The sequence below is a fragment of the Oryzias latipes genome, chromosome 4, assembly GCF_053564925.1.
Source record: "Oryzias latipes strain Hd-rR chromosome 4, Olatipes_Hd-rR_3.1".
NCBI lineage: Eukaryota > Metazoa > Chordata > Actinopteri > Beloniformes > Adrianichthyidae > Oryzias > Oryzias latipes.
In genome coordinates, this window is record NC_136240.1 from 31,743,700 (window position 1) to 31,756,938 (window position 13,239).

General features: G+C 39.2%; 2 protein-coding genes across 9 annotated transcripts in view; both read right to left on the reverse strand.

The window, feature by feature from the left end:
* oca2 (oculocutaneous albinism II) overlaps positions 1-5,858 on the reverse strand; it is a 60,512-nt gene extending 54,654 nt beyond the window's left edge. The window contains 2 exon segments of the mRNA NM_001104792.1: positions 1,401-1,649; positions 5,651-5,858. Coding sequence (NP_001098262.1) covers positions 1,401-1,642 — 242 coding nt within the window. The 5' untranslated portion in view covers positions 1,643-1,649; positions 5,651-5,858.
* Positions 5,859-10,461: 4,603 nt separating this feature from the next.
* The window catches only part of herc2 (HECT and RLD domain containing E3 ubiquitin protein ligase 2), a 60,254-nt gene continuing 57,476 nt past the window's right edge, over positions 10,462-13,239 (reverse strand). For all 8 annotated transcript variants that reach the window (XM_078946286.1, XM_078946287.1, XM_023954502.2 and 5 more), the window contains exons 88-91: positions 12,573-12,763; positions 12,391-12,496; positions 12,110-12,322; positions 10,462-11,281 (exon numbers count right to left, since the gene is read on the reverse strand). In XM_078946286.1, coding sequence (XP_078802412.1) covers positions 11,009-11,281; positions 12,110-12,322; positions 12,391-12,496; positions 12,573-12,763 — 783 coding nt within the window. In that variant the 3' untranslated portion in view covers positions 10,462-11,008. The remainder of the gene's footprint in view (positions 11,282-12,109; positions 12,323-12,390; positions 12,497-12,572; positions 12,764-13,239) is intronic.

Sequence of the window (13,239 nt, forward strand, 5' to 3'; positions counted from 1 at the left end):
GTTATCTTATTTACAATAAAGATGTAACCTGTTATTTCACACAGTCTAGGATTTGACCACTGCAGGGATACCAAAGCACTTGGTGTTAGAATGTCACTAAATTACATCCATATTTTTAGAAAACGTTTGTGCTCCTTCTGCATAATCTTCTCAGAGGTTTTTCCCCTTTCAACAAAGTGAATGTTTCTTTAAAATTTTGGTAGAAGTATTCATTAACTTCAGTGTTTTGTGTATTAATTTATTTTTTGGGAGGGAGGCAAATCACAATGCACCACTTATGTTAAAGACTTAAGTTTAGGTCTAAGTCTGGTAGATCTGACCAAATACTACAGACAGTTGGGTTCTTTGTTTTGTTGGGGCGTGGGATAAAAAAGCAGATTAGGTTTGCATTGGTCTGCAATACTCTTACGCAGCTTTGAGGAGATTTAACACATTTTTAGAAAAGGTCTCTCCTTATTTCCCATTGCCAAAACTCAGAGTCCCTGCAGCTGAGACCATTGAAACTCTGCACTAAAATTTGTAGAGCACCAGTAAGGGTGCTCTACAAATAAACTGACCTTTGTCTAGGTCCAGAGAGTTATTTTGCATTCATGTAGTGTTAGAAGATTTGTTGTTTTTCTGACGTTCGTGTGTGTTTTCCGAGTTGAAAAGTTATTTTTCCAATCATTCCACCTCCACATTAAAGCAGCATTTCTCTAAGTTTGCATAATTCCCTGAGGGCCATCAACACATTGGTGCAACTTAAAATGAGAACAAAAGCCAGACATTTTGAAATAAAAACTCTAAAAGGTTGTGTTCTAAAAGAGATATCATGCTTTTTTGTTTGTTTTGGCCCAGATGCCATATTGTTTCTTTTTTTTAATTTTTATTACCAAAACAGTCCATTGTCTGACCCTTTTGTCCAATTTAAGAACCCTTTGTGCCCCACGAGTCGAAAGTTTGCCCTGACCTAAAACACTGTAAACATGTCAAATGGAGAAAAAAAACTTAACAGTTTAAAAATGTGTTGATGTTTGGTAATTGGACAATACAAAATAAACATTAGATCTGTCATAATTCAAGATCTGGGTAACAAACAGATGTAAGGAAGCTGAAAGCCTGCATTTATTTTATTTTTTTAAATAGAATTCTTTTTAAATTTAAGTTAAAAGATTTTCCACAAAAAATGTTAATCCTCTAATCATCAACTGATTGGAAAAGGAAACATTTAATTTACCAATAATCATAAGATCAAGCAAGTAGAATGGTACTCTGGTATTTGTTTAAAGCATTGGCCAAAATGTAAAATTTTCTCTCAATAAGATTTAAGGAATAGACAGGGTTGGAGCCAAGTGGCTCAAATAGATCTGTAAACATCAGATACTTTGTCGGATGTTGTAGACTCAGCGTCATTTCAATACCTGTCCTCCTTACGAACAGGAACAAAGCCCTCTGTGTGGATGACACACTGTCCGGAGGGAAGGACGGACGACTGCTGGAGCTTCTGGGTGTCTCCATTCTCTGAGATGCCCTGCAGCAGCCGTAGCTCTCCGAAGTTCCCCGCGACGGCCTCCGGTGGCCTCAGGCTGCTCCTGCACTGATGACCTGAGGCAGAAGTCTGAGTCATCTCCATCTCCAGGTTGCTTTTGTTCTCCAGATACATGTTGATTCTGGTGAAAGGAAAAAAAAAACAAAACAAAGCAAAGAAAGTCGTCAGAGAATGATACCATTTGAATGTGAAGTTTGGTTCGGTTAGGAACCTCTTGTCGTTGTTTTTTTGTGGTAGAATTTCAGTCCACTCCTCAAACATGTTCCTCAACATTTGAAGCCGTAAGACAATTATCCACCTTCTGAAGGTCTGAGTTGGGCAGTTCAGCAGTTTAGTAGAAGATTCCCATTTCTGACATCAGGAGATCGTTGATTTGAACTTAAGGACAGGTTAAACCAAATAATCTTGAAAAAATTATCACAGTGCCTTTTTGCTTGACACATGGGGTGGGGGTCAAAGCATCACAGGTTTCCTGAGGGTTAATTGACACTGGAACCTTTAAGTTTGTGGAATTCTGAGGGATATCAATACAAATCTGCAGTTTTAGATTATTTTACAGATTGATGTTAGCTGTGAGCACTAGTTTTTCCAAATAAAAAGTGTCTCGCGTTTGTTTTCAGGCCCCCCTAACATGGAGAGCTGGCCCAGCCCAAATCATTATCCCTCCACCACTTTGCCTAACAGTTGAAAACTGATGACAAACTGTGTTGTCTCACAAAATGTACAAAAGTTACTAATTCAAAGAAAGGAAAGTATAATTTCAGGGGACTAGATAATTGTTAAATACAAAAGGAACTCAGAAACAAAAAGGATTTTGTGTACCCATATGTGGAACACAAACACTTAAAACAATGTCCAAAAACAAAGGAGTTTAAGAACAAATATAGAAATATGATTGTTGATGGACGTGGACATATACAAACATAAATAAACTGGGATATATCTGTAAATATTTCTGAAAATACATTTGAATCACGTGGAGATGCATTTGGGTGTGTTGGGGAAAAAAGATTTAAATGGAACCACAATGAGTGTTTACATCAAAAATGTGTGTCGAAAGTATTTATATGTGTATTTATGTGTGTATATGGGTGTGTGAAAATGTATTCAGCAGAGAGAGAACAAAACTACGATAGATAGTGGGTTTATTACCACTGGGTGTGGTAATAGGTTTGGTCGAGGCCATGGGGGTGAGACTTTATGAGGCTTTACCTCTTCTCACGCCCCTTGAATTTTTAATATCATGTCTTAATCTTAATATCATGAAAGAAACAGTTATTTTCATCAAGACAGTGTAACAGTTTTTTTACAGTCACATCACTTCCAGCTTCTTTTTAATGAATGGTTCAAGCTCTGGGTTTGTTAACAAAAAAATCTCAGTCAGTGGGTTTTCAGGAGTTTCCTGAAGCTTCTGAGACAGAGGATGTTGAAGCTTAGCAGAAATAGTGGAGCTTCAGGCAGAAACAAACCACAGTCAGGTGCTTCATTCTCCAGTTTCATAAGTACCAAAAACCCTTCTGACATAGATTGGGTCATCTGATCATCTAAAAAATGATTTTGCTTGAAAGCAACTATTTCTACAGCACCCTTAAAGGGACTGAGAAGTTAAAAAAAAGTAATGGTTTCTGGTGTAAACCAGGTCGTTTCTGGTACGCACCAGATACTTTCTAGTGCACACCAAATACTTTCTGGTGCGCACCAAATACTTTCTAGTACGCAGAAGAAACTTTCTTGTGCACACCAAATACTTTCTAGTACGCATCAGATACTTTCTATTATGCACCAGATTGTTTCTGGTATGCACCAGATACCTTCCAGTTCGCAGCACATACTTTCTAGTACGAACCAGATACTTTCTAGTGCACAGCAAATAATTTCTGGTACGCACCAAATACTTTCTAGTACACAGCAGATACTTTCTGGTACGCACCAGATACTTTCTAGTATGCACCAGACACTTTCCAGTGCGCACCAGATACTTTCTTCTGAGCACCAAATACTTTCTGGTACGTACCAGATACTTTCTAGTACACAGCAGATACTTTCTAGTACATAGCAGATACTTTCTAGAACACAGCAGACACTTTCTAGTGCGCACCAGATACTTTCTACTAAGCACCAGATACTTTCTAGTGAGCACCAAATACTTTCTGGTACGTACCAGATACTTTCTAGTGAGCACCAAATACTTTCTGGTACGTACCAGATACTTTCTAGGACGCACCACATACTTTCTAGTACATAGCAGATACTTTCTAGGACACAGCAGACACTTTCTAGTATGCACCAGATACTTTCTAGTGCGCACCAGATTCTTTATAGTGAGCACCAAATACTTTCTGGTACGTACCAGATACTTTCTAGGATGCACCACATACATTCTAGTACATAGCAGATACTTTTTAGAATGCAGCAGATACTTTCTGGTACGCACCAGATACTTTCTGGTACACGGCAAACACCTCCTAGCATGCACCACATACTTTCCAGTACAGACCAGGTACTTCCTAGTATGCACCACTATGTAAGTCCACTACGTTAAGGACAGGGCAAAAAAATTACAATTTCTTGGAATTATGGCTTTTTTCAAACCCTTTGATGAAATCCACTAAAACAAATGATGTAATATCAGAGAAAAATAGTATCTCTGAGTATCTCTGATATTATGGATTGGATAATATGCTAAGTTTTTCTGACAACAATGTTAGTTTAAGATGCACATTGACATTAAAGTTCTGGGGGAAAGCACCTTATTTACCCACTGTCTTAAATTTGATACACATATTTTCACCATTGTGTAACTGTATTACAAAAAAGTACTTATCATGTTTTCCAATTTTGCATTCTTTAAATGCAGCAAGTACTCATTTAAAAGATAAGTAACATTAGACCATAACATTTTTAAAATGAGCTAAAAAGCCAATCTACTGCCCCTAGTGGAATGATGATGAATTACAGGGCAAAAAACATGGACCAAGTTAAATATAAAAAATGAGTTTTTAAGAAAAATTTGGATTGTGCGTGTAGCAAATATGATGTGAAGAGTTATATTTGGATCTGTAAATCAAGAATTACATCAAATATTATTACAGACACTAATTTTCCTTGAGTTTCCTCTACTTCTCTTTAAAGGTTATCTTGTTAGTGCATAAAACCTTTAAATTGTACAATTTTTTTCTATAATAAAACAATACTGGTTTAAGTAAGGAAGTAAATTCCTGACAATAGCACTTTGATTCTCAGCACACACAGAGCACATGATGAATGAAGTCAGCAGCCAGCATGCCGTCCTCACAAACACACAGGCTGCATGAAAGCGATGGGATTACTTCTCACATGAAAGGCACCCGAGATCTCGCATGTGACATTTGCACTGTGCACTCCCTGAGCTACAGTGTTCCTCACAGGCAGTGCATGCTGGCACCGCTGATCCGGACCAACCAAAAATTCAACAAAAATTCAATCAACTAAGATGTATCACCTGCTAAACACATGTAGTCAAATGTAAGCATTTTTTTATTTAAGTAGGTAAAAAAGTATTTCTACTGTTTGAATTTCATTTATTGGACATTTAAAAGTTTGCTAGATCTTTTCCCCATGTCATCTATGTCCAGCCTCACATGAAACGCCTGTCAAAGTCTTATGATGCAGCTCATCAGGGACAAGAATGATCAGACTTGTCTGCAGTCCTGCCTGCAGGCTGCGTGTAACGCCAAAGACAAACAGATATCTTCAGGATTTCCACCCTTATTTACCACAACTACAGACCGAAACACTGAAATGGAACCGTTTCCAGATCTGACTAATGACTCAAACAATTTGCAGTGCGAGAGCACAAGGATCACTTTGGTTTATTTGACATTTTAAATCATCCAGGGCCTCCTCTAGAATCATATAGTGTCTGAATGGCATAAAATACTATTGCTTTTTCTCATTTCATTCAGTTTTCTACATTTATTTGTAAGTCGGTGCACTGAAAGAAAGAATTTTTACAGGGCCTGCAGGGCAGCGCCAGGGTGTCACGCTTAAACTCCTCACACAAAGCATGTGAAACACTGATGTAACTCAGTCAGATCAAGCTCATCTGTGGTGATGAAATGAGATGAAGGCTGTCAAACTTACCGTGAATAAAGAAAACACAGGCTGAATTAGGTGATGAGGATGCTGGAGATGATGATGAGATGAACCACCAGATGCAAAATTACACAGAAGCCTCCAAAACTCAGTGGAAAAGTTGGGGAAAACTTTACAGATGCTGGGATGAGTTCGATTTTTTTGGGTGAAGTGAAGTTCAAAACAGGAAAGGTGGAGGAGTTTCCTCTCCGGATCTCTTCCCAGCAAAAGAGGGAGATGCTCTTGACTAGAGCAACCAGAGCAGCTGAGCAGGGAGGGAAAGAGGAAAAGAGGGAGGGAGGAGAACCATATTTAAGCAGATTAGGGAAAACTTTCAAACCTCTCTAACTTGAGAAAGTGCTGCACACTTTTATTTTTCTTTAGGACCACACCAGAAAGAGAACACAACTTTTTAGCAGTGGGAGAAAAAGAAAAATAATTACGTTTTTAACAAATACAAATATGTACAAATATATACCCAAACTATGTAATTTGACTTTGATCTTTTAGGGTGATTTTAACATCTTCCCAGGGACTGCAGATGAAAAATAGCCCTTTGGCTAACTCTGGCATTTTGACAGAAATGTTTATTAATATGCGCTGTCCCCTATATTAAATAAATTAAAAAAATAAAATAAAATAAAAAAATTACTGATGAATTTCACTAAATTGCTATCAAACATTTAAAAATGATTATTAAAATCTTAAATTCACACACGTAACTTTTTAGTTTAAATCACCATAGGTCTAGGTATAATGACTGAAGCAAAGAGTAAAACGACTATTCAGGGTTTACTTGATGCATCTGATACTATAACAACTTCTTTCCATGTTTTTTTAAGGTTTAGTTTCTCCCATCTTCTGGGTTTTTTTCTTTTTTTGTTCTTTGTTTTTGTCCTGCTTGTGCTACGTCGTGTTCCGTTGATCAATAAAACCATTTGCTTAAAATGGATAACTTTTCTGTCTCTTTGCCCCGCATTCATTCTTGCCTCTGGCTGAAAAATTCCCAACAAATAATCCTTACATTTAGTAAGGTATGGGTGTCACTTTTTGCAGAGCTAGAGTCCAGTCACAGTTCCTCAAAGGAACCCACAGAACATCTGCTACAGTTTGACATCACAGTTCCATTTTACCTCCCTGTTCCGGAGCATGCAGGTGACAGCGTTAAAGAACAGCTTTGAATGGAAGGAAACCTCAGAAGTTCTACTACAGAAGCCCTCAAGGGACAAGACAAACAACAGCTGACTGTTTTCCTTTTACAGTTTCCAGGAACTGGGTTTCAAAATAAGCAGAAACTACATCATTAATTCAGAAGTCATCTGAAAATTCAGGACAAATCAACGTACAATTTAAAACTCAGTCAATTCTGGAAATTATTGAGGTGTTTCTCTTTGAACTAAGTGTATGCAGCAAAAGCTTAGAGAAGACTTTTGCTAATGTTTCTGCTATGAAGTAAGTTATATTATAAGAAGGTTGGTGTTTTTTTTGTTGTCCGGAGCAAAACAGAAAGGGTATATTAAGGTTATTTTTACCCTTTGTATGCTGAAACGTAAATTAGATTTTAGCAAGCTGCTTTTACTGCACAGTGAATTCAGTAACGCAGACCAAATCCCTGTAAAAAGTTATAACAATGCTACAAATTTTAAAGATGTCACACTGGAGAAATCTCAAAAATGTTGCAACTCAGAAAAAATTCAAAAACACAGCAGGAAATATTAAACTATTGCACAAAAATGATTTAACAAAAAGTAAAACTTTTATTTTGATTTCATGTATTTGAATCAACTTGAAGACTTCCTGGTTAAATCTAATTTGAAACCAATAACTGGAGCTTGGTCACTTCAGCAGGTAATTAGTAGCAATTTACTGCAGTTTTAAACCTCATCACATAAATTAACAAACATCTTGGTTTACAAAAAAAAACAAATGTGGATTTAGACGTCTGTCAATCTATAAGTCCACATAATTAGAATGACAGCAGAACATCTCTTCAACAACATTGTCATTTAATTTAATAGATGACTTTGCACTTGGCAGCATATTCTCATCTGTCACCTCTGGAGGAGCCTTGCAGTTTGTCTTCCAGCAACTGTCAGGCTTGTTTTCCCGCCTGCTTGGACAGTTTTGCAGGGCAGCAACATCCAAGCCTTAAAACTGGTTTCAAACTGAATCTAAAAACCACTTTATTACACTACCCATATTTTTCTGCCTCCTTTCCAGTGTTTGCATTACAGCTAACACATATAGATTATAGTTTATTTGCAACCAAGCATGTCTCAGAAGCTTTGAGATCCTCAGGTCACTAATGACTTCACTGATCTTTGATTTCTGCAAAAAAAAAAAAAAAAGTCTCCATGAGTCTAATTCATAACATATTTTATTTTTTGGGCTACTTTTGCTCCTCATTTTTATTCACAGCTTTGAAAATCCAGGACCATTTTTCCTTCACAAGTTTGACATTTTGGAAGGACCAAAAAGGCCCGAAGAAACAGCATGGTAAGAAAAGGTGCTTCACAAATGCCCGGAACAAGAGAGACTTTCATCCTGAAAAAGATGCATCATTTTTATGTCTTTGTAATATGGTCTCAGTGCTAGATTGGCTTTGGTTTTAACTCTTTATCCTCAGAAAAACACTGTTGGGATTTTGCAGGAAACAGCTCGGTGCCTTGCAGCCGTTTTGTGCCCTGAGCTACAGACGACTTCTTGTCCAGAGTGTTTATCCTTACTCTTGTTTAGAGGGTTAACTGCAATACATTTTCCACAGATCACACAATTATACACTATTTAATCCAATCAAACGTTAGATTCCTTTAATTTTAAGGGCCCACAACCTTTCTCTTCCTTTAATCTTAATCACAACCTTAATCTTCTCTTTATGTTACGTATTCTTGACCAGAAATGTAAAAAAATAAATAAAAATCCTGGTTTTTATTTTTGTATTTTCTGTGTCCTGAGCTAAAAGGCATAATAAACCTGTTTTAGATGTGCTTCCATAATATTACATTGATTCAGCATCTTCCTGCTTACAAAGTCTTGTGAGCTGCATTCATAGTGGAAGGAATCGCAGTGCAGGTAGAAGATTGGAAAAGCGCTGATGGCTCGCCAAGCTTTTTTTAAATCTCCCCGTGAATGCAGTCACATGCTGCAGCAGACGAACCGGCATTTTCCTCTTCATCCCAGTCAGCCAGGCTGAGCATCCTCCAGGCGGTGGTCTGGGGTCATGCTCAACGTCTTTCCTCCAAACTTTTCTAGTGATAACCTATCTTAAAGAGTCAATATTAACAGACTTTTTCCTCCTTGTGACATGACAAACTAGAAATGATCAGTTCCACACACTCCATTTGAATGCAGAGAGATAGAGATGGATCTTTATAGTCAGTGAAATCAAAAGTGCTTTATGGTCAGTGCAACATTTTACACATTTAAATAAATAAGCAACTTACTACTAAAATAATAAATAATACAGAAAACTACATAAAAAGCGCGTGTTAAAAACCAGAGAAATAATAATATAAAATAAATATGAAGAAAACTCCCAAACAAAAATAATTTACAACAAAGTTCCAGGTTTAACATTTTTGTGGCAGTTGGATAAAAACTGTTGTGAAATCTTTTTGTCCTTACTCTGCTCAAACAGGGAGTGTCCGGGGTGTGAAGAGTCTCCGATGATGTTTTTGTGGAGGGTTTCCTGAGTGGGGAGAGGGCAGCCAACAATCCTTTGGGCGGTGTAGATGACCCGCCAGAGAGCCTTCCTTTGAGCCACTGTGCCGCTGCTGAACCAAGTGCTGATGCAGTATAATGATGCACTTTTATACAGTGACATGGTAAAAGGTCACCAGCGATGTGATGGGGTGATGTTATTTCTCCTGAGGATCCCCAGGAACTCCAGTCTCCGCTGGGCCTTTTTTCAGCAGCTCAGTGGTCTCTGTGGTGCACAATCTGCAGATTGAGCCCACCAAACAACTTACCCTTGCATAAAACAAGCACTTTGACTTAAAGCTGAAATATAAACCTCAATCTGTGGGTATTATTTTCTAGATGCTGCCCTTGTAAAAGACTACATAACACACATTCCTCAGTACCCCCCCCCCCCCCCTCTTATTCAAGAGCAGCCTGGAATTCACAGAAGAGCACCTGACTCCCAGCAGCAGAACTTGCTGTGCGATTATCACTGCAGGGGAAAGAAAAAGGCTCTAAGTACAGAAAGAATGCTAATGATTTTTTTAAGCCAATTCTTTTATAAAACTTTTTTCTTCTTCTCGTGACTCCACACAACCATGCACGATTCTGCATGGGGCACAACCCTCCCACAACAGTCCTTACTTTTCTGCAGACTACAAAAATGGATGGAAGGTTCCAGCCCTCTCTCCAAACCAGAGAGGAGTGTTGTACCCCCCCCCCCCCCCCTGCTGCCGACACCATTGCGCACACAGGTAATAAGGCAAGATCTTTTTTAATTAATTTTAATCCCAGCTCCTAAAGCACAGTCCTGCTACAAGCTTTGTTTTCTCCATTCAAAGGGATTTCCATAGAACAACATCTGAATTAATTCCAAGCTACAGCGATGGCTTAAAATAAACCGATGACATCCTAAATGACCTACTTTTGAAAAAAATAAAAAAACATTGCGCGTTGAGTGGTGTCCTTTTAACCTGAACTTTAATCCAGACTGAGAGGTTTGGTAAAGGCGGCTATAATCCAGGAAATAACAGCCATTGTGATACGCGCACACGTCCATTTGGGTTGCATCTTTAGGCACCGTTCAGAAGTTTTTCTTTTCTAGGTCGCGATAACTTCGGAGAGAGAAAATGAGGCGTGAATTTTTGTACTTAAGAACAGAAATTTATTAACATTTAAAATGCAGGAATGAGACCTTGTGTAAATACATGGCACAGTAATATTATACACATTCTTTAAGGTGGAAGGCTGAATACATGAATCTATAAATGACTTTTCAGTGGGCTCTGGCCGAGGCGAGCAGTGTGGCAACGAGTAGTTAAAAATGTCTTATTTTCTGGATTCGTATAAAGAAACATGACTGTTAACAAATAACGTAATACTAATGTTGCACATCAATTTCTATAATCAATCTACAGACGGATAATTCACTCAAACCAGAGGAAGAATCTACCACAGTGCTAGGCTGGAGCCTTTATTCTTTTTTTTTCTTTTTTTTTTAAACTCTGTAACTCGAAGTATACACGCAGTTTCCATTAAACACAACATTTAGGTGTTCAGCAGATCACTCCGTTTCTTTTTAAAGTACTGAGAGCAGGCGTTACTCTCTTTAGCTTATATTGCACATCCGCCCACAGACATGTTCTACATTTCAATGAATCCGGCCCTCCGCCGCTCGAAAAAAAAGGCTCAGTGTCCCGTCAGGTAGTCCTGCGTCGAATCTGAGGCGAAGGAGTCGGCGTCCTCGTTGTCAGAGTCTTCGCTGCTGTCGTCGGCCGCGGGCTCGCCGGTCAGAGCGATGCGGGCGTAGTCGTCGGTGTCGATGGACTTGCAGAAGTGAATGGCGTATTTGAGCTTCTCCTCCAGCACCTGTTTACAGGAGTATCTGGGCAGCTTGAGCAGAAAGAAACACGTGTAGGACTCAGGCAGGAAGTGGTCGGGAGGGTTGTATTTATCCAGAACCTGAAAGGAGACAAAAAAGATGTACCATGTCGTCATCTAGTCATCAACAGTCACGTTGGTCCAAAGCGCCTCACAAATAATGTAAATCACTCTAGAGATGACTCACTAATAGTTGAGCAACACATTTGCAGGATTTGTCACAAATGAAGTAAAATGTTCATGACAGCAGATGGATGCCATTCACCGTCGGATTGGTCAAGTATATGGAGAGCCCAGATAACCACTCCCCACCTCCATGCTTAAAAGTTGATGGGTTTTCAAGACTTAAATCATTAGATCCACATTTCTCCACTTTTATCTCATCTGCTCTTTAAAATAGACATAGGTGGAGGCTTTTCCTATTTGATAAAGAAATACACAACTCAGACAAATAGAAGCGGCTAAAAGCTTGAGGCTCATTGATCACAAAATCCTGACGTTGCTGCCTGAGTCTGCTGACGTACGTCACATATCGACTCCTGAAAAGCAGGGCCGATTCCACAGAGAAAAGACACGACAAGCAGCAGCTTTCTGAAGAACTCCAGCCTGTCTGTACTAACAACAAGACCGCATTAAAAGCAGGTGATGTATGCTTTTTGGGAAGATAAGAACCTGCTCACCTGAATTGTACTGAAGAATGTGCATTACGTTAAAAAAAGAAAACTTTTCTTTTTTTTTTTTTTTAAATAGAGCACCCAAAAATAACGTCTGAAAAGCTGTTGATAGATACAAAACCTATAATATTAACCAACAAATCATTTTAAATTCAATAAAATAGAATGAAGGAATTGGGAGAGTCGATACTGGTGGCAAACAAGTCGTGATTTAAGAGGCTGTAGGGAATCTTACCTGCACTACAAAGTCCCGCCCCCGGAAATCAGCGATGGTCCGCGGCAGCCGGGTGCGACCCCAGACGAACCTCAGAAAGAGAGACCTCTCTGTGTTGGAGAACGACTCCATCACCTCCCAGAACCACTGTATGAGTGGCGCTGTTGGCTCCACCCCTTTGTATGTGGCCACCGACTTGAGCAGATGCAGGGGGATGTCTGGACTTCCACACACCTGAAGGAGAGCCAGACATGAACATCTGCGGGCAGGAAATCCCAGGGGCCTTTGGTGCAACGACTCACCATCGTTTCCAGCTCGTAACCAGTGAAAAGAGACAGCAGGGGAACCGGCACCACCCGAGCCATCCCCTCCCGCACGGCGGACACCTGCTCGTCAAACTCATGGAGTCTGCAACACCAGACGAGTAAAGGGCTGAAGAGGAGGACAAACTCAAAACAGCTTTCTAAAAATAACAGCACGTCACCTGTAGTTAATTGCCAGGCGGACATATTCTGCACGGTTCTCCAGCGTGATGTGGGAATACTTGGAGCTGAGCTGGATGTCCTGGCCGCTGGCGTTGGGCACCGTGAAGGGCAGGGTCATGGCCTCAAACTCTTCAGACGTGGCTTCGTTGTCACGGATGTACATCAAACCCGGAATAAAATCCTTATCAACCTACAACCACCAAAATACGATGCAAATATTTCAGGCTCGATACATTTAGAGATATTTTCCCCTCAGAATTCAAACAGCACATCATTGTTTTCATTTGACAGCAGTTTGGTGAATATCAGTTTTAAAGTATGAGACCCATGCTTTATTGGTGCGCTTACACCTAAACATGAGGTCCACTGCATTTTTCATTATTCATATTTATTCATTTTTTAACTAACCATTTTACCAACCAAAATATATTTGGGAATTTCTCGTTTAATTTAGATGATTTGGCTAATGAAAGCGAAATCCACTCATTTTATTTAATCGCTGCGTTTCTGTTCTTCCATGTTTGTACTGAGTTACAACACAACTGTTTCTGAAGCGTCAAAACCTTTTATATCCGTCTTCACATGATGATGCAGTTTTGTCTCTTAATTTCTGCAGAAGCAAAGAGGCTGCACATGTATTTAAAGATTTGTAAACTTTCCTGTTAT